We start from the raw sequence: 20,780 nt of genomic DNA, 5'->3' as shown, positions 1-20,780 counted from the left end.
GTAGTGTGAACATATGTTTACATGCACTGGGAAACCAAAAAGTTGTGTGACTGTCCTTATTTCCAATTGTCTTTACTGTGGTGGTCTGAAATCAAACCGGCAATATCTCTGAGGCCTGCCTATAGGGTCATATCATTTAATTATTACAAAAAGTGTGCTTTTTTTTTTTCCCCCTGGAGAATTACCCACATTCTGGGTTTGGCTGATTGCATTTTCAGTTGAAATTGGAATCTATCCCTCATGTCTGCTGTAAATTAGCATTTGATCTAGAGGCTTGGTTATGTTCTAATTCAACTTTTTATCGAAACTATGGGCAGTGTTCTGTGTTGTCTGTTACAGCACACTGGGAAGCACGTGATATCTGGTTGGCCCCCAGCAGTAAGGGAGGAATAATAACCAAGTGATGTCAATCTTTTCATCAAAGTTTCACCTGATAGTTTCAGTCTCCACTAATTGTTTCCTAAGCCAGTAATTTCAGTAGAACTTGGAAGTTAGTGATATTTCTAATTCTGTTAATCCTCCTCCGTCTACTTTTTAATTCACCTAATAATTTTGCTATCCAGTTCCTTGACTGCCATAGCTCCTTCAGTCTATTTCCATTGTTGTTCCTAAGAAAGAGCCTTATAACTCATTATTACCAACATCTTCAAGGTCCATAATCTCCATTTCAATCATTCTGTTCTGAAGCAATAACTTTTTAATCTTGTCTCTGCAACTTAACTTTGTTTTAGTTCCACTCAACTGTAACCATTTATCAATCAACCATTACTTTTCATCTTATTCCCCTTTGACAGCAATGCAGGTGTTCTGTTTGTTTGTTTCAATTAAGAACTTTTCCTCATCAACTCTATCATGTAATTCTAAGGGTCTTTAAATTGATACTTTCAAAATTGATGCTTTTGAATTGTGGTGTTGGAGAAGACTCTTGAGAGTCCCTTGGACTGCAAGGAGATCCAACCAGTCCATCCTAAAGGAGATCAGTCCTGGGTGTTCATTGGAAGGACTGATGCTGAAGCTGAAACTCCAATATTTTGGCCACCTGATGCCAAGAGGTGACTCAATGAAAAACACTCTTATGCTGGGAAAGATCAAAGGCAGGAGGAGAAGGGGATGACAGAGGATGAGATGGTCGGATGGCATCACTGACTCGATAGACATGGGTTTGAGTAAGCTCCTGGAGTTGGTGATGGACAGGGAGGCCTGGCATGCTGCAGTCCATGCGTCACAAAGAGTTGGACACAACTGAGCAACTGAACTGAACTGAAGGGTCTTTGATGGAAAAGTAATCATTTATGTCTTCTTAAATGATATCTCAATTCTTGGAGAAAAGAATTAAAATGATCATTTCTCTTTATCATTATGAACTGATCCACTTTGTCTGTTATTATTCTCTTTTTCTCAAAATCTACTTTGATATTAATATACCCTAGCTTTCTTTCATTGTGCTACTGTTTGCACAATGTGTCTGTTCCCTTTCTTTTATTTCCAACATGTTGTTGTTCAGTCGCTCAGTCATGTCTGATTTTTTGCAACCCCATGGACTGCAGCTCGCCAGGCTTCCCAGTCCCTCGCTATCTCCCAGAGTTTGCTCAAACTCATGTCCATTGAGTCAGTGATGCCATCCAGCCATCTTATCCTCTGCTGCCACCTTTTCCTCTTGCCTTCAGTCTTTTCCAGCATCAGAGTCTTTTCCAATGACTTGATTGTTCACATCAGGTGGCCAAAGTATCAGAGCTTCAATTTCAGCATAAGTCCTTCCATTAAATATTCAGGGTTGACTTCCTTTAGGATTGACTGGTTTGATCTCCTTGCTGTCCAAGGGACGCTCAAGAGTCTTCTCCAACACCACAGTTCAAAAGCATCAATTCTTCAGTGCTCAGCCTTCTTTGTGGTCCAACTCTCACATCCAAACATGACTACTGGAAAAACCATAGCTTTGACTGTATGGATCTTTGTCAGCAAAGTAACATCTCTGCTTTATAATATGTGGTCTAGGTTTGTCATAGCTTTTCTTACAAGGAGCAAGTGTCTTTTAATTTCATGGCTGCAGTCACAACCTGCAGTGATTTTGGAGCCCAAGAAAATAAAGTCTATCACCGTTTCCATTGTTTCCCCATCTATTTGCCATGAAGTTATGGGCCCAGATGCCATAATCTTCATTTGTTGAATGTTGACTTTAAGCCAGCTTTTCCAGTCTCCTCTTTTGCCTTCATCAAGAGCTCTTTAGTTCTTCTTCACTTTCTGCCATAAGGGTGGTGTCATCTGTACATCTGAGGTTACTGATATTTCTCCAGGCAATCTTGATTCTGGTTTGTGCTTCATCCAGCCTGGCATTTTGCATGATGTACGCTGCATAAAAGTTAAATAAGTAGGGTGACAGTATACAGCCTTGACATACTCCTTTCCCAATTTGGAACCAGTCCAGTGTTTCATGTCCGGTTCTAACAGTTGCTTCTCGACCTGCGTCCAGGTTTTTCAGGAGGCAGGTAAGGTGGTCTGATATTTCCATCTCTTTAAGAATTTTCCAGTTTGTTGTGATCCACAGTCAAAGGTTTTAGCATAATCAATGAAGCAGAAGTAGATGTTATTCTGGAATTCTCTTGCTTTTTCTATGATCCAACAGATGTTGGCAATTCGCTCTCTGGTTCCTCTGCCTTTTCTAAATCCAGGTGGAACATCTGAGACTTCTTGGTTCATGTACTGTTGAAGCCTGGCTTGGAGAATTTTGAACATTACTTTGCTAGCATGTGAAATGAGTGCAATTGTGCAGTAGTTTGAATATTCTTTGGCATTGCCTTTCTTTGGGATTGGAATGAAAACTGACATTTTCCAGTCCTATGGCCACTGCTGAATTTTCCAAATTTTCTGGCATATTGAGTGCAGCACTTTCACGGCATCATCTTTTAAGATTTGAAATAGCTCAACTGGAATTCCATCATCTCCACTAGCTTTGTTTGTAGTGATGCTTCCTAAGGCCCACTTGACTTCACACTCCAGGATGTCTGGCTCTAGGTGAGTGATCATACCATCGTGGTTATCTGGGGTCATTAAGAACTCTGTTTTGTATAGTTCTGTGTATTCTTGCCACCTCTTCTTCTACCTTCTGCTTCTGTTAGGTCCATACTGTTTCTGTACTTTAATGTGCCCATCTTTGCATGAAATATTCCCTTGGTATCTCTATGTTTTTTGAAGAGATCTTTAGTCTTTCCCATTCTATTGTCTTCCTCTATTTTTCTTTCTTTTTTTGCATTGATCACTGGGGAAGGCTTTCTTATTTCTCTGTTATTCTTTGGAACTCTGAATTCAATGGGTATATATTTCCTTTTCTCCTTTGCCTTTCACTTCTCTTCTTTTCTCAACTCTTTGTAAGCCTTCCTCAGATAACCATTTTGCCTTTTTCCATTTCTTTTCCTTGGGGATGGTCTTGATCACTGCCTCCTGTACAGTGTCATGAACCTCCGTCCATAGTTCATCAGGCACTCTGTCTATCAGATCTAAACCCTTGAATCTTTTGTCACTTCCACTGTATAATTGTAAGGGATTTGATTTAGGTCATACCTGAATGGCCTAGTGGTTTTCCCTACTTTCTTCAATTTAAGTCTGAATTTTGCAATTAAGAGTTCATGATCTGAGCCATAGTCAGTTCCCAGTCTTGTTTTTGCTGACTGTATAGAGCTTCTCCATCTTTGACTCCAAGGAATATAATCAGTCTGATTTTGGTATTGACCATTTGGATATGTCCATGAGTAGAGTCATTCTTGTGTTGTTGAGAGTGGATGTTTTCTATGAACAGTGCATTGTCTTGGCAAACTCTGTTAACCTTTGCCCTGCTTCATTTTGTACTCCAAGACCAAACTTGCTTATTACTCCAGGTTATCTCTTGACTTCCTACTTTGTATCCAGTTCTCTACGATGAAGAGGACATCTTTTATTTGGTGTTAGTTCTAGTTCTAGAAGATCTTGCAGGTCTTCATAAAACCATTCAACTTCAGCTTCTACAGCATTAGTGATTAGGGCATAGACTTGGATTGCCATGATATTGAAGAGTTTGCTTTGGAAACAGACAGATCATTCTGTTGTTTTTGAGATTGTACCCAAGTACTGCATTTCAGACTCTTTTGTTGACTATGCGGGCTACTCCATTTCTTCTAAGAGATTCTTGCCCACAGTAGTAGATATAATAGTCATCTGAATTAAATCCACCCATTCCAGTCCATTTTAGTTCACTGATTCCTAAAATGTTGATGTTGCCATCTCCTGTTTGACCACATCCAACTTACCTTGATTCATGGACCTAAAATTCCAGATTACTATGTAATATTGTTCTTATTATAGCATCAGACTTTACTTTCACCACCAGTCACATCCACAACTGGATGTTGTTTTTGCTTTGGTTCAGCCTCTTCATTCTTTCTGGAATTATTTCTCTGCTCTTCTCCAGTAGCATATGGGCACCTACTGACCTGGAGATTTCATCTTTCAGTGTCATATCATTTTGCCTTTTCATACTGTTCATGGGGTTCTCAAGGCAGGAATGCTACAGTGGTTCACCATTCCCTTCTCCAGTGGACCACATTTTTCAGAATTCTCCATGACAACCCATCTGTCTTGGTGGCCCTACGTGGCAGGTCTCATAGTTTCACTGAGTTAGTCAAGGCTGTTGTCCATGTGATCAGCTTGGTTAGTTTCCTGTGATTGTGAATTTCATTCTGTCTGTCCTTTGATGGATGGATGAAGATAGCAGGCTTGTGGAAGCTTCCTGATGGGAGGTACTGGCTATGGGAAAACTGGGTCTTGCTCTGGTGGGGAATGCCATGCTCAGGAAATCTTTCATCCAATTTTCTGCTTATGGGTGGGGCTGTGTTCCTTCCCTGTAGTTTGGCCTGAGGGCAAACTATTGTAGGGGTAATGGTGGTAATGGCGACCTCTTTCAAAAGGACTTATGCCAGCATCCAGGAGCTTCCAGAATATTTGTGTCCTAATATTTAAAGTGCAACTCTTAACATAATATACAGTTGCCTAAGTTTCCATCCAAAACTGGCAAACTCTGTGTTTTCATTGGAAATAGACACAGAAAGTTGTTTCTCATGTGCCAGGTTAATATTTTATTTCTTCCTCTGGTTGCTAGTTACACTGTTGTAATTTCTTTGGGAAAATTCATCTCGCTGCACACTTATGTTGTTGTTATTCTGTTTCTCAGTCATGTCCAACTCCTTGTGACCCCGTGGACTACAGCATGCCAGGCTTCCATCTTTCACTATCTCCCTCAGTTTGCTAAACCTAATGACCACTGAGTCAGTGGTGCCATCCAAATACTTCATCCTCTGTCACCCCCTTCTCTTTCCCTCAATCTTCCCCAGTGTCAGGGTATTTTCCAATAAGTCAGTTCCTTGCATCAGGTGGCCAAAATATTGGAGCTTCAACTTCAGCATCAGTCCTCACAATGAATATTCAGGGTTGGTTTTCTTTAGGATTGATTGGTTAGATCTCCTTGCTGTCCAAGGGACATTCAAGAGTCTTCTCCAGCATCACAGTTTGAAAGCATCAATTCTTTGGCTCTCAGTCTTCTTTATGGTCCAAATGTCACATCCGTACATGACTACTGGAAAAATCATAGCTTTGACTATATGGACCTTTGTTGGCAAAAGATGTCTCTGCTTTTAAATACACTGTCTGAGTTGTCATAGCTTTTCTTCCAAGGAGCAAGCTTATGAAGCATGTACTTTTCTGTATATATAGCATAATTTGAACAATAACAGTTATACAGCATAAAAATCATTTTGTCTGCTGGCAATGAATACCAGGCTCTAAATGCCTCCCACCTTCAAATTCCATAGAGGCTCACAGTGCCCCTTGAACCAGAAGGTACCTCCAGTGCATGGAGAGATTCCACACAGCATCTATTTCCTGTGGTTAAGCTGACTCAGCACCTGGGATGTTTTCATCAAGAGTCTGAGAGATGGAGGCTGGTGGCTGTTGCTCATTGTTCTCCTCCATGCTGTGTCGAATCCCATATCCAAAGTATATGACAGATCCTAGTAGGGAGATGAGATGATGAGAAGGGAAAGTCGGTGTTCTCATCACTTACAAATTCTCAGTAGGCCTCCTATTATGGCATCTGACACAGTTTAGGGGAAGAGGCAGTAGGAAGAGGATTGGGTTTGTCACTCAAATATTTTCTTTATCCCAGAAAGTCACTTACCAGTAGCCATCCAGATGCCAAATATGGCCCAGGTCCTAGAGGTCATCTGCATCATCAGGTAAATGTTCACAAAGATGTTCACCAGTGGAAGGACAGGCAGAGCAGGGACCTGTGGGCAGAGTCAGTTCATCCCTGACATCTGAAAGGAGACCCTACTCTCCTGTGGGCAGGAAGATTCCAGTGTTGAGGCTGTGTGTTCAGCACCTACTGAGGTTGTATATGTAAAGCACTGAGTGTGGATCAGGGAAGGGTCCATTGCTTTTAGCAACTCCCCTTCTTCCCTGGTCCAGCAAAGGGTGTTTAGGCCATGAAGCATGCAGGCTCATTCAGTAAAGGTGGACAGTTTGGGCACATAAGGTCACCTACCCTGAACATAAGAGGGGATGGGTGCTGGGGCTGCCTCCAGATGATGACCGTGACCCCAATGATGAGCAGCAGCAGCAGCACAGCCACTGTCGTGAGCATGGGGTCTCCAGAGAACACCTGCCTGGGCCACTGGGCCAGGATCAGGCTCAGGATGGTCAGCAGGAGAACTGCAGGAGTCAAGGTGAAGGAGAACAGGCTGGACTCAGAAGTCAAAGACATCAGGACCTTGGGTCACACCCCTCCCCAGGCTGCCCAAATCAAGAAGGGCATCATATCTTTATTACTTCTTAACAACAAAAAACAAACAAACAAACAAAACAAAAAAACCACACACACACATTTACACCCCATTCTCTCAATTTCAGAATACTACCAAAAGAGAAATCCCAATGCTCACCAAGCAGGGAAGCACATCCATAGACAATCTGGCTAGATTTCTGGGTGGGGCTGGTGCTGGTAGGGAACCACAGACTCTTCAGAATGTTCAAGATTCCAGCTTCAGGTACAGATTCCAAAGTAATTTCATCAAGGTCGTGCATATCCATTTTCTCCTCTGTTTTCTCATTCTTGCTTAAATTCTGGTCTGGCTGGTACCTGAATTAGAGATATTAAGGCAATACTTAGCAGTCACTGCTCACCCAACACCATGTAGATGTTGGATCCAACAATCCATCTTCTTTCCTGCCTTAAGCAGAGCAAGATTTTTAGAAGGCAGAATGAAGGCAGAAGATGATTACCTCGACACTAATCTTCAAGAGTCCAAGGCCCCACGTCAAGGGGTAGTGGGGTCTTACCTGAGGACAAGGACAGAAAAAGCCACCAGCGAGTAAGCAAGGAGGGTCCCAATTGACACAAGGAACACAAGGTCAGTCAAGTCGAAGAGTAATGCCATGATTGCTAGAAGGAGGGCACAACAAGGGGGAAAGAGAGAGAGTGAGAAACCACCAGAAATATTTAAGTTAAGAAATTGGTCAAAGGAATCGGTTTGATATTTTTTATTTTTTACCTGTAAGATTTCCAGCAGACATGATGGCCATGATGGGGGTGCCTGTGCAGACAAAGATCCGGGTAAGTCCCCGGAAAAGGAGTCTGTCCTCTGCCATTGTGTAGATCAAAGGAGATATTCTGAACACGGCAGTATGGAGTCTGGAAGAGAAGATGGAACTATCTAAGGACGTGGAGAAGCAGGACAGACTGGGTTTCTGCCCTCTCGTCTACAAGGAATAAGATGTCTTCCCTTCTTGTGTCTTATTCCTAAGGGTTGAGACAGCCAAGCATCTGACAGTAGACAGGGAGAAAACCATGACACTGACCTGGATGTAAGAGTACAGAGGGTGCCAACGGCCACGACATATTTGGCGGGGACCCACCAAGCATTGAGATGAGCCTGTGGCAAAGGGTTTTCAGGCTGAATCTGGTAGTAGGGCACCATGAGGGTGAGTGCCACTGAGACACCAAAATACACCAAAAAGCAGATCAAGAGTGAGATCATGATGCTCAAGGGGATGGCACGTTGAGGATTTACAGCTTCTTTCCCTGCAACAGTGGTGGAGTACTGGCTTAGAAAAACAAAAGCAAAACTCCCTCTCTTTCTTGTACCATCAAAAGCAGCTCAACCTCCCAACTCCTGTGCCCAAGGGCAGCCCAGTCTGTACCCATAGCCTGGTTGGGACACATGATGACCATGTTACCTTTAATGACAATGCCATCAACACCAAAAAAAAGTGTAGAAACATGTAGCTGCTCCCTGGAGAATTCCTTCAAAGCCAAAAGGTGCAAACCCTCCAGATCCCAGAAAGCCCAACCTATGGTGAGAGAAGGAATGAGGAAGAACATGGGGGAGGTGAGTGAGTTCAGCCATTTCTACTGGACTCCTTCCATCATACCACACACAGGTTCTGGGCTCCAGGGACCCTGCTACCTGGGTCCATCAGCCCAGGTTTCTTTTGTTCCCACTATATTCCCAGCTCTGCACACCCTCTACTCATATGTTATGGCCTATATTACCCCCCTAAGCCATAGACATCTCTGGATCCAGATCTGGATCCAGTTGTGGCCAATGTGTAGTCCTGTTCCGTGAGCTTCCAATTGTGCAGGTCCCCTTTAATGAAGCCAATGATGATGATGAAGATGAAAACCAAAAGGTTGACTCCTACAGACACTTTGGTAACCAGGATTGACTCATGAGCTCCAAGAACCTGTAGACCTGTGGGAAAGATGAAATAGGAGACATCCAAAATAATTAAATTAGAAGACACAGAAAGCAGACAGATCATTTCCCAGGGCTGTGGGTTGTAGGTGGTGAATACACAGACATTGACTGCTCAGTGGGTATAGGGAGCAGTTTTTCCTTTTGGGATTATGAACATGTTCGGAAGTAGATGGAGGTGATAGTTGCACAACATTGTGAATGTACTAAATGTCATTGAGTGTACACTTTAAGATGGTTAATTATTGTGGCAACCGTCTCACAATATACACATCTAACACCTTAAACTTCTACAATTGTGTATGCTAATTATATCTCAATAAACTAGGAAAAATAAAATGCTTAATTTTATGCTATGTGAATTTTCTCACTTAAAAAAAAACTTTGGTCTCAGTACAGAGGAAAACTTGTCAGTCTAAGTAAATGATTCTCAGCTGGGGGTAATTTGATTCACCAAGGGATATCAGCATTGTCTGGAGAAATTCCATTTATCACAGTTTGGACCTTGGACATCACAGGTATCTAGTGAGCAAAGGCCGGGGAAGTAACTCAACACTCGAGAATGATTTTAACAAAAAACTAAAATGCTTGAGCTCCAAAATCATTGTGGATGATGATTGCAGCCACAAAATTAAAAGATGCTTGCTCCTTGGAAGAAAAGCTATGACAAACCTAGACAGCATATTAAAAAGCAGAGACATCATTTTGCCAACAAAGGTCTGGATAGTCAAAGCTATGATTTTTCCAGTAGTCATCTATGATGTGAGAGTTGGACCATAAAGAAAGCTGAGCACCGAAAAATTGATGCTTTCAAACTGTGATGCTGGAGAAGACTCTTGAGAGTCCCTTGGACAGCAAGGAGATCAATCCAGTCAATTTTAATGGAAATCAGTCCTGAATATTCACTGGAAGGACTGATACTGAAGCTGAAGCTCCAATACTTTGGCTGGAGAGCTTACTCATTGGAAAAGACCCTGATGCTGAAAACAATTGAAGACAAGAAGAGAAGGGGATGACAGAAGATGAATGGTTGGATGGCATCCATAACTCAATGGGTGTGAGTTTGAGCAAACTGAGGTAGATAGTGAAGGACAGGGAAGCCTGGTGTGCTGTAGTCCATGGGGTTGCAAAGAGTCAGACACAACTTAGAGACTGAACAACAACAAAAATGCACAGGATAACCCCCACACCAAAGAAATCAGCATATCAGTAGTGCCATGGGTGGGAAATATGGTCTAGGTCTTGCCTTCCTGTCTCTCATATGGCAGACCCTTGTTTCCAGCTCTAATCCTCCAGCATTATTCCACCCCAAGCTTACCCCCCCCAACTCCTCCTCCACACCCCACATTTTCCATGTTACCACTGACCCCTGTCTCACCTGTGAGCAGCAGAACCAGGCCCAGAGCAAAAAAGTCTACATATGTGGCCAGGAAGTGGGGCACATGCAGAGAGAGCATTCCCTGTAATGTCTGAGAGATGTAGTTCCCAATCAGGCTGTCAAAGATGTAGCTCAAGGCCCTGGCCAAACAGGCAGTTCCTATGGTGGCGGAAGAAGGAATGTTCATGGATAAATATAAATTGCTGTGCTGTGGGATGTAAAAACACAGATGAAATACCCGATCTCAAAGAGTTTCTTTTCATGACTTGGGGAGAACAGACCCAAATGATTCACCAAAATATCAACTGTTTTAATATGTTAGGAGGAGATCAATGTAATTTATGCAAGAAAGAAAAGCAGTAAGTGAGATTGGGAGGGCTAGGATGGGGAGGAAATTTTAAGTCAAGTGGTAAAGGAAAGTCCCAGTAAGGTAAAAACTGAGCAAAGACTTCAATATGATGAGAGAATGTTGTCTTTCCTTCTGGGTTCATGGTCCATCATTTAAAGAAACAGGATAAAACTGAGTAGAATGAAGTTGTGGGGTTTTCCTGACACTATTACAAACTTCTCTCCACAAGCTCAATAATAAAGTGCTCATGAATGACTGAGAACCCAATCCTTCTACATAGTTTCCCAATCTTACACCCCACACCATTCGCTGGCCCATCATCTCACCAGTGACTAAGCGAAGTATAAGGTTCCAGCCAATGATGAAGGCATAGAGTTGACCCATGGTGACATAGCTGTAGAGATATACAGAACCAGAGAGCGGGACCAGGGCCCCAAATTCAGCATAGCAGAAAGCAGACAACATAGAGAAGAGGGCAACCACCAAGAATGAAATGATGGTTCCTGGTCCAGCTATGTATTTGGCCACTGCACCAATCAGGATGTACACGCCAGCTTTCAACATCCTGCTTACACCCAAGATCACCAGGTTTAAGATGTTCAGATGAGACACAGGTCTCTCAGACTCCTCTATAGTTTTCAGTGGACGCTTGCGGACTAGCTTCTGACCAAATTGGCGAACTTTCTGACATAGTATCCAAGACATAGTTGAGGACACTATGATCTGCTGAGAAAACAAGACAAAAAGGCATTAAGAATGTCCATCTACCCTTGACCATGGGAGTCCAGTTCTATGGAGAATAGAAGTGATGAGGGGCAGGTGGTAAAGGACACTTTTGGGCAAGTTTTCCATCTCTGAGCTTTGGTTTCTCAAACATACATGAAAGTGTTAGTCAGTCAGTCATGTCCACCTCTTTGCAACCCCATGGACTGTAGCCCGCCAGGCTCCTCTGTCCATGGGATTCTCCAGGCAAGAATACTAGAGTGGGTGGCCATTCCCTCCTCCAGAGAATCTTCCTGACCTAGGGATTGAACCTGGGTCTCTTGAACTGTAGGTGGATTCTGTACCATTTGAGTCACCAGGAAAGCCCATAAAGAAGACTCTTAATATGATTCAAAATTACTGGAAAGTTTGCTTGAAGGGAAGTGACATGAAGTGGATTGAAAAGTGAAAGTGAAAGTGAAGTCGCTCAGTCGTGTCCGACTCTTAGCGATTCCATGGACTGCAGCTTACCAGGCTCCTCCATCCATGGGATTTTCCAGGCAAGAGTACTGGAGTGGGGTGCCATTGCCTTCTCCGTGCCGTTTCCTTATGTCTCCCCAAATATGCCCCTTTGACGGGTTGACTGTTTTGAGCTGAAGACAGTTAAGACCTAGTAGACTCAGGAGAATCTCCTTGCCTCTCCCTTAACTGCTCAAAATAATGTAGATTATGGAGATCTATGTCAGGAAGAAAGCCATTGCCAGAGAGAACTTTTTATCTCAGAAAGACTTACCTGCCTGGAGCAGCAAACATTTGTTTCTCAAGCACTTGCTCTTCTCATTCTCCTGTGGGTTCTCTTCTTCCCATTTGAAGCTCCAGATCCCCACTCCTTTCTCCTTAGCTCAGGGGGGCATATAAGCTTCAATTGCCTGAGTGTCCTTGAGCCTTCACGTTTTTTACGGGGCTCCTGTACATACCAAACTAAATTTGTTCATTTGTTTTATGGCAAATGAATTATTAGAGCAGTCAATAAATCTAGAAAGCCAAGTCTTCTGCCCCTACAGAGCAAAAGCTTTCAACACAGCTGGCGCACTGTGGGTGCTTAATTGGTATGAGTTGAACAGATAAGAATACTGATTTTTAAATTGAGATCTATCAGCTCTCCTTTTCTGATTTTCACAAACTGCATTCCATCTTTGTTCTCTGACCTGGGGCAGAATGAGATGACATGTGACAGGAGGCACACACTCTAGCCCAGCTCAGTCAAAGCATCAAACTACAGTGGCCTCCCAACTGCCTGGGGGGGGGGTGGTGAGGCGGGGGGGGGGGGACTAGCCTTCATTCTGAATCAGAAATGACAGGACTGCTGCCTGCTGCTTTGGGACATGAAATGTCTCCTGCATACATGGCTCTGCAGGGCTAGGCTGACCCAGTGAATACGAGTTACTGCCATGGGTCTTCCATCCCTGATACTCCAAAGTCCAAGTTTACATTATGGTTAAGAGCAAGCATTCAAAAAGCCAGGAAACTGTGAATAAGATCTTGGTTCTGCCAACACTCTAGCACTCTTGAACTAGTCATATACTTCTCTGGACTGTGTTTTGTTCTTGCTCAAATGCTGCTGCTGAGCCCTTCTGCACTGTGAGTAGGAATGTAAAAGCGGGGCAACAGCTATGGATGCAGTATGTGGTTCCTCAAAAATTAAAAATATATTTACCATATGATCCAGTAATGCTACTTTGTGTATATGCTCCAAAGAATTGAAAATATTTGTACACCTGTGTTCCTTAGCAGCATTATTCACAATACCTGAAAGTTGGAAGCAACCCAGATGTTCATCCATGAAGGGACAGATAAACACAATGTGGTCTATACATGCAGTGGAGTATTATTCAGCCTTGATTAGACAGGGAATTCTTTTTTTTAAATTTATTTTTAATTGGAGGATAATTGCTTTGCATTGTTGTTTTGGTTTCTGCCATACACCAACATGAATCAGCCATAGGTATACATATGTCCCCTCCCTCTTGAACCTCCCTCCCATCCCCCTACTCCATCCCACCCCTCTAGGTTGTCACAGAGCACCAGGTTGAGCTCCCTGCATCACACAGCAAATTCCAACCAGCTATCTATTTTACATATGGTAATGTATATGTTTCAATGCTACTCTTTGAATGCATCCCACGTTCTCCCTTCCCCTCTGTGTCCACAAGTCTGTTCTCTAAAAGAGACAGGAAATTCTGATGCATGCTATAGTGTGGAGGAACACTGAGGACATTATGCCAAGTGACAATCGCTCAGTCATGTCTAAATCTTTGCGATCGAATGGACTGTAGCCCACCAGGCTCCTCTGTCCATGGGATTCTCCAGGCAAGAATACTGGAGTGGGTTGCCATTTCCTTCTCCAAAGGGACATAAGCCAGTCACAAAAAAAGATGCTATGATTCCATGTCTATGAAGCATTGAGAAGAGTCAACTTCATAGAGACAATGCAGAATGGTGGTTTGCCAGGAGCTGGGATGAAGAATAAAGCTGGGAGTTATTGTTAAATGGCGACAGTTTCAGTTTTCTAGGATGAAAAGAGTTCTGGAGATCGATTGCACAATATAAATATACATAACAGCCCTGAACTGTATATTTAAAAATGGTTAAGATGGCAAATTTTAAGCTATATTTAATTTACCACCAAATTTTAAAATTGCTGTCAATATCAAATAATAGAGCCAATTTCACAGAATTGCCGGCTTAGCAAACCAATGGTGACTTAACACAAATCCTCACACAGCCCTCCTCTGAGGTCAGCAAAATCCATGGATGCTCAAGACCGTTATAGTCGCTTGGCTATCCACAGAGGAGAAACCTGCAGATTCAGGGGTCAACACTACACAGGAGACTGACATCAGTGGTCCTCACAGCATAAACCCTGTTCAAGGGAAATCTTTGATATTGTTTGAGCACCAGTCAAGAAAATGAGCCTTGGAATCTCCAGGCACTGATCCAAACCCTCTACCTCTTCTATGTAAACAAATCAGCTCCCAGATCCTGTTTTCATCTGGCAAGTGAGTCTCTCCACCCTCAGGCTGGAGCCGGGCTGACCCCCCTGCACTCTGGGATTGCAGAGGTCTCTTTGGGAGGATGTGGACTCAGTGCCCAGTCTCCTACAGAAGAGGGTGACCCGAGACTTACTGGATCCTTGGAGCAGAGCCTGGAGCACTGGGTCAGTCAGGGAGGCTGAGGTTAAGTCATGTGGGGCTGGAGCTGAGACATCTGCAAGAACCGAAGTGGGGAGTCCTGAGCAAAGAAGACAGTTCTCACCCCTGGGTTGTTGGGGGTGGAGATGGGGCTGGGCGGGTGGGGACCTTCTGCAGTGTAGCTATCAGCCTTGAATCTTCTGTTTACCCTCAAGGAGTGGTTCAGAGAGGTTTTTTTTTTTTTAATTTTATGTTATTACTCATAAAATTGAGTATTTTAACGATCTTTAAGTGTCCATTTCAGTAGTATTAAGTACATTTGCATTTTTGGAACCAAACTCCAAAACTTTTTTCCCCTTGCAAAATATCAACTTTGTACCCATTCAACAACAATCCCTCCTTTCTCCTTTCTGAGTTCCTGGTGATTGTTCTTCTACTTTCTCTTTCTAAATCTGAACACTGCAGGTACCTCATTTCGGTGGAATCAAACATTTTTATCCCTTCCTGTCAGGCTTATTTTGCTTAGTAGAGTGTGTACTCGGTTCCTCCATGTTGTAGCATGGGTTATATTCCTCTCATTTTTAATGCTGAATAATACTCTAGTATATGCACATAGCACATGGATTTAGCGATTCTTTGATCAGTGGGTACTTGGGCTGCTTGCATGTTTTAGCTATTGTGAATAATGCTCCTGTGAACAAGGATGTAGAAATATCTCTTCCCGTGTGTGCTTTCTATTCTTCTGCATACATTCTTAGAAGCAGAATTGCTGGATCACATGGTTCTAACATTTTTATATCCTGTGATGGAGATGTTCACATATTGAGGAATGGGGATGTCATTTTGGTTTATCCATGGCTCAGCCTGAACTGTGTGTGAACTAAGACAGCCTGTCCAACTTTCAGAGCTCATCTGCTTTAACCACTGAGGTAAAGAACGTCTTTTTTGAAGATAAGAATGAATAACTCCCTTCTCATGGTTAATATGTTAACACTCCCTGGAAGATAAGGTTCTCTTTCCAGACACCAGGGAGCTGGTGTCTCGCTATCTAGGCACTAAGTCTGTCTCTTTTGAAACCTTGAAGGAATGCACCCTGTTGCGTTGTGTGAGCTTTGTTTGGATGAGGTGTAAGACTGCTGGAAAACATGCTTCAGTGGAGCAGTTCCCCAGAGCTATCTGAGAGGTTTCCCCCAAGCTATAGCCCTCAGTTTGGGTCAAATGAAACTATTCCATTGCTGTTGTGTTTCTTGATTATTTCCCTGGACAGTTGAATTCATTGATCAGCAAGGACACCGAAGTAGAAGGAGCGTAAAACTAGGGGATCCAGCTCACAACCCTCCTCCTTCTCAGTCTTCTTCTTCTTTTTTTAAATCAGTTGATTTATTTTTGGTCACAGTAGGTCTTTGTCGCTCTGTGCTGGCTTTCTCCAATCGCAGCCAGTGAGGGCTACTCTCTAGTTGCAGGCACGGGTTTCTCATTGTGGCGGCTTCTCTTATGGACCACAGGATCTAGGGAGCACGAACTTCAGTAACTGTCACCCGAGGGCTCAGTACTTGTGGCTTGTGCTTAGTTGCCCCACATCCTGTGGGATCGTCCCAGACAGTCGTGCCCCCTGCCTGGGCAGGTGGATTCTTTTTTTTTTTTTTTTATTAATTTTATTTTATTTTCAAACTCCACATAATTGTATTAGCTTTGCCAAACATCAAAATGAATCCACCACAGGTATACATGTGTTCCCCATCCTGAACCCTCCTCCCTCCTCCCTCCCCATACCATCCCTCTGGGTCGTCCCAGTGCACTAGCCCCAAGCATCCAGTATCGTGCATTGAACCTGGACTGGCATCTCGTTTCATACATGATATTTTACATGTTTCAATGCCATTCTCCCAATTCTTCCCACCCTCTCCCTCTCCCACAAAACCGAACCACGAGGAAGGCCTTGTGGGAGAATTCTTAAGCTTTTCTGTCTCTCTGCTCTGACAACTCACCAGGCTGCCTCCTGGAAACCTGTCTCTGGATTTCCAGAAGGTGGCGCTACGGCTCCAGTCTGCGGGCGCCCTCACCCAGAGCGGGGCGGGGGCGGGGGCGCAGTTGCTGAGGTTGCTTCTTGTGTACCGAGCTCCCCTGGGTGTGGCAGGGGAAGGGTTCCATAAGGAGCCCCCGGAGGGCTGGAGGAGGTGTGAGTCCAGCACTTGGGGCATTGAGGGTGTTCATGGACGCAGGAGGGAGATTCCCGGCTGTGAAACTCCCAGAGGCATGCAACTGGACTCCCTAAGAAAAGCAATCCTTTTCATGCCCTTTGAAATGTTTATCTGCGTCTTTCCAAATATTTTCCCTCTCCCTCCTCATGGAGGTTCAGCTTCAGGTCTGCAGTGCTGCTGTGGAGAAACAGGTATCCTGCAGAACTAGGGTAGCTGAGCACTCACTCATCATTTCCCTTTTCTGTGGGGGGGATGTTTCCCTGCAGGGGGAAGGGGAGAAATTCTGTTAACCTCTTAACCTCCCTGCAGGAAAGTGGACCTTCTGCAAATTCTCTCAGGCATGAGAATCTTCCCAGGTCACTACTCTTCAGGTTACACCACCACCATTACGACAACCCTAAGAGGGGTCTGGGCAGGTTCTGCAGCCCATAGTGAGGTCTGTCGGCCTGTGATCCATATGCACAAAAGGACAAGACTCCTCCAGGGCTCCTTGGGCACATGGAGCTTTGCCCCCCACCCCCACAAAGGTGCTTTTACTCCTGAACAGATGTCTAATTTATTGATTGCTGATTAAAGTGTAGTTGATTTATAATATATTAATTTTAGGTGTACAGCATGGTAATTCAGTATTTTTACATGTATTGCTTATATATGGAATCTAAAAAATAATACAAACGAATGTATACAGCAAAAGAGAAACAAACTCAAAGATTCTGAAAACAAACAGGTGGGTATCAGTGATGAGAGGGAAGTGGGAAGGATAAAATTAGGGATATAGGCTTCAGAGATATAAACTATTATACTGTGTACATAGCAGAAAAGCAAGAAGGATAGACTGTAGAGCACAGGAATTATAGCCCTTATCTTGTAATAACTTTTAATGGAGTCTAATCTGTGAAAATACTAAAGCACTATGCTGTAAATCTGAAACTAACATAATATTGAAAAGCAACTATACTTCAGTTTTAAGAAATACTGACATAACAAATAGTTCACTCTTGCTTACTTCTTAGATCTCACTACAAATTAAGATTGAAGGGAGTGGTCCTAAGATGGTGGGGGAATAGAACGGGGAGACCACTTTCTTCCCCACAAATTCATCGAAAGATCATTTGAATGCTGAGCAAATTCCACTAAACAACTTCTGAACGCTGGCGGAGGACACCAGGCACCCAGAAAGACAGCTCATTCTCTTTGAAAGGAGGCCGCCTCTATCTCCTTCCTCCCCCTTCTGTTCTCTACCCTTCTGTTCTCTACCCTTCTGTTCTCTACCCAATCTGTGAAACTCTTTGGATGTACTGGGCTGTGGAGAACACTTAGGAAATAGATTACTGGCTAGATATGTCTCTATCCTTTTGACTCCCCCTCTTCTCCTCCTGGTCACCTTTATCATCTTCCTCCCTCTTCTCTTCTCTAGGTAACTCCGTGAACCTTTCTGGGTGTTACAGACTGTGGAGAGCACATAGGGAAGTGATTACTGGCTGGATTGCTCTCCCCACCTTTGATTCCCCCTCTTCTCCTCCTGGTCACCTCTATCTCCCTCCTCCCTCGTCTCTTCTCCATGTAACTCTGTGAACCTCTCTGGGTGTCCCTCACTGTGGAGAATCTTTTCACCATTAACCTAAATGGTTTATCATCAATGCTATATGGATGGAGAAGTCTTGAGGCTACTGAAAGAATAAGACTGAAAGCCAGAGGCAGGAGGCTTAAATCTAAAATTTGAGAACACCAGAAAACTCCTGACTCCAGGGAACATTAATTGACAAGAGCTCATCCAAAAGCCTCCATACCTACACTGAAACCAAGCTCTACCCAAGAGCCAAAAAGTTTCAGAGCAAGACATATCAAGCTAATTCTCCAACAACACAGGAACATAACATTAAGCATTAAAATACAGGTGGCCAAAAATCACACCAAACTGACAGACACCTCAAAACTCACTACTGGACACTTCATTGTACTCCAGAGAGAAGAGATCCAGCTCCACCCACCAGAACACTGACGCAAGCTTCCCTAACCAGGAAACCTTGTCAAGCAACTCATCCAACCCCACCCACAGGAAGGAATCTCCACAACAAAAAGGAACCACAAACTTCCAGCATACAGAAAGGCCACCCCAAACACAGCAATCTAAGCAAGATGAAAAGGCAGAGAAATTCTCAGCAGGTAAAGGAACATGATAAATGCCCACCAAACTAAACAAAAGAGGAGGAGATAGGGAGTCTACTTGAAAAAGAATTCAGAATAATGATAGTAAAAATGATCAAAAAATTTGAAAACAAAATGGAGATACAGATAAATAGTCTGGAGACAAGGATTGAGAAGATGCAAGAAATGTTTAACAAGGACCTAGAAGAAATAAAAAAGAGTCAATCAATAACGAATAATGTAACAACTGAGATCAAAAGTACTCTGGAGGGAACCAACAGTAGAATAACTGAGGAAGAAGATAGGATAAGTGAAGTGGAAGACAGAATGGTAGAAATAAATGAAGCTGAGAGGAAAAAAGAAAAAAGAATTAAAAGAAATGAGGACAATCTCAGAGACCTCTGGGACAATGTTAAACACCCCATCATTCACATCATAGGAGTCCCAGAAGAAGAAGACAAAAAGAAAGGCCATGAGAAAATATTTGAGGAGATAATAGTTGAAAACTTCCCTAAAATGGGGAAGGAGATAGCCACTCAAGTCCAAGAAACTGAGAGAGTCCCAAACAGGATAAACCCAAGGCAAAACACCCCAAGAAAGATATAAATCAAATTAACAAAGATCAAACACAAAGACCAAATATTAAAAACATCAAGGGAAAAACAACAAATAACACACAAGGGGATTCCCATAAGGATAACAGCTGGTCTTTCAATAGAAACTCTTCAGGCCAGAATGGAATGGCAAGACATAATTAAAGTGATAAAAGAGAAAAACCTACAACCCAGATGACTGTACCCAGCAAGGATCTCATTCAAATATGAAGGAGAAATCAAAAGCTTTACAGACAAGCAAAAGCTGAGAGAATTCAGCACCACCAAACCAGCTCTCCAACAAATGCTAAAGGATCTTCTCAGGACAGGAAACACAGAAAGGATGTATAAATTCGAACCCAAAACAACAAAGAAAATGGCAATGGGCTCATACTTATTAATATTTACCCAAATTTAAATGGGTCGAATGCCCCAACCAAAAGACAAAGACTGGCTGAATGGATACAAAAAGAAGACCCCTATATATGCTGTCTACAAGAGACCCACCTCAAACAAAGGGACACATACAGACTGAAAGTGAAGGGTGGCAAAAAGATATTTCACGCAAATGGAGACCAAAAAAAAAAAAAAAAAGCAGGAGTAGCAATACTCATATCAGATAAAATAGACTTTGAAATAAAGGCTGTGAAAAGAGACAAAGAAGGACACTACGTAATGATCAAAGGATCAATCCAAGAAGATATAACAATTATAAATATATATGCAGCCAACATAGGAGCACCTCAATATGTAAGACAAATGCTAACAAGTATGAAAGGGGAAATTAATAGTACACAATAATAGTGGGAGACTTTAATACCCCACTCACAGCTATGGATAGATCAATTAAACAGAAAATTAGCAAGCAAACACAAACTTTAAATGATACAATGGACCAGTTAGACCTAATTGGTATCTATAGGACATTTCACCCCAAAATAATGAATTTCACCTTTTTCTCAAGTGCATATGGAACTTTCTCCAGGATAGATCACATTCTGGGCTATAAATCTAGCCTTGGTAAATTCAAAAAAATTGAAATCGTTCCAAGCATCTTTTCTGATCACAATGTGGTAAGATTAGATGTTAACTACAGGAAAAAAAAAAAAAACCAAACTATTAAAAATACAGACATATGGAGGCTAAACAACATGCTTCTGAATAACCTGCAAATCATAGAAGAAATCAAAAAAGAAATAAAATATGCATAGAAATGAACAAAAATGAAAACACAACAAATCAAAACCTATGGGATTCAGTAAAAGCAGTGCTAAGGGGAAGGTTCATAGCAATACAAGCTTACCTCAAGAAACAAGAGAAAATTCAAATAAATAATCTAACTCTACACCTAAAGCAACTAGAAAAGGAAGAAATGGAGAACCCCAGGGTTAGTAGAAGGAAAGAAATCTTAAAAATTAGGGCAGAAATAAATGAAGAAAGA

At 42.7% G+C, this 20,780-nt stretch overlaps 1 protein-coding gene across 3 annotated transcripts; it reads right to left on the bottom strand.

Annotated features, from left to right (window-relative positions):
- Positions 1-5,902: 5,902 nt before the first annotated feature.
- Positions 5,903-11,209, bottom strand: LOC147354574 (cationic amino acid transporter 3-like). 3 transcript variants are annotated; one of them, XM_086355155.1, is made up of 11 exons: positions 10,831-11,209; positions 10,156-10,314; positions 8,576-8,774; positions 8,284-8,373; positions 7,882-8,148; positions 7,575-7,714; positions 7,363-7,465; positions 6,966-7,162; positions 6,569-6,735; positions 6,203-6,311; positions 5,903-6,035 (listed from the first exon to the last, which is right to left on the bottom strand). In XM_086355155.1, the coding sequence occupies exons 1-11, from the start codon at positions 11,207-11,209 to the stop codon at positions 5,914-5,916; spliced, it is 1,932 nt and encodes a 643-aa protein (XP_086211281.1). In that variant the 3' UTR covers positions 5,903-5,913. The 3 variants fall into 3 exon arrangements, with proteins under 3 accessions (XP_086211281.1, XP_086211282.1, XP_086211283.1); XM_086355156.1 differs by having other exon boundaries at positions 7,882-8,127; XM_086355157.1 differs by having other exon boundaries at positions 7,882-8,127; positions 8,284-8,377; positions 8,601-8,774.
- Positions 11,210-20,780: the final 9,571 nt, after the last annotated feature.

This window comes from Bos grunniens, chromosome 18 (genome assembly GCF_055505025.1).
Source record: "Bos grunniens cultivar Pamir isolate PY7600 chromosome 18, Bosgru_T2T1.0, whole genome shotgun sequence".
In the NCBI taxonomy this organism is placed as follows: domain Eukaryota; kingdom Metazoa; phylum Chordata; class Mammalia; order Artiodactyla; family Bovidae; genus Bos; species Bos grunniens.
Note: the sequence above shows the minus strand (reverse complement) of the source record. Positions and strands in the feature narration are given on the sequence as shown.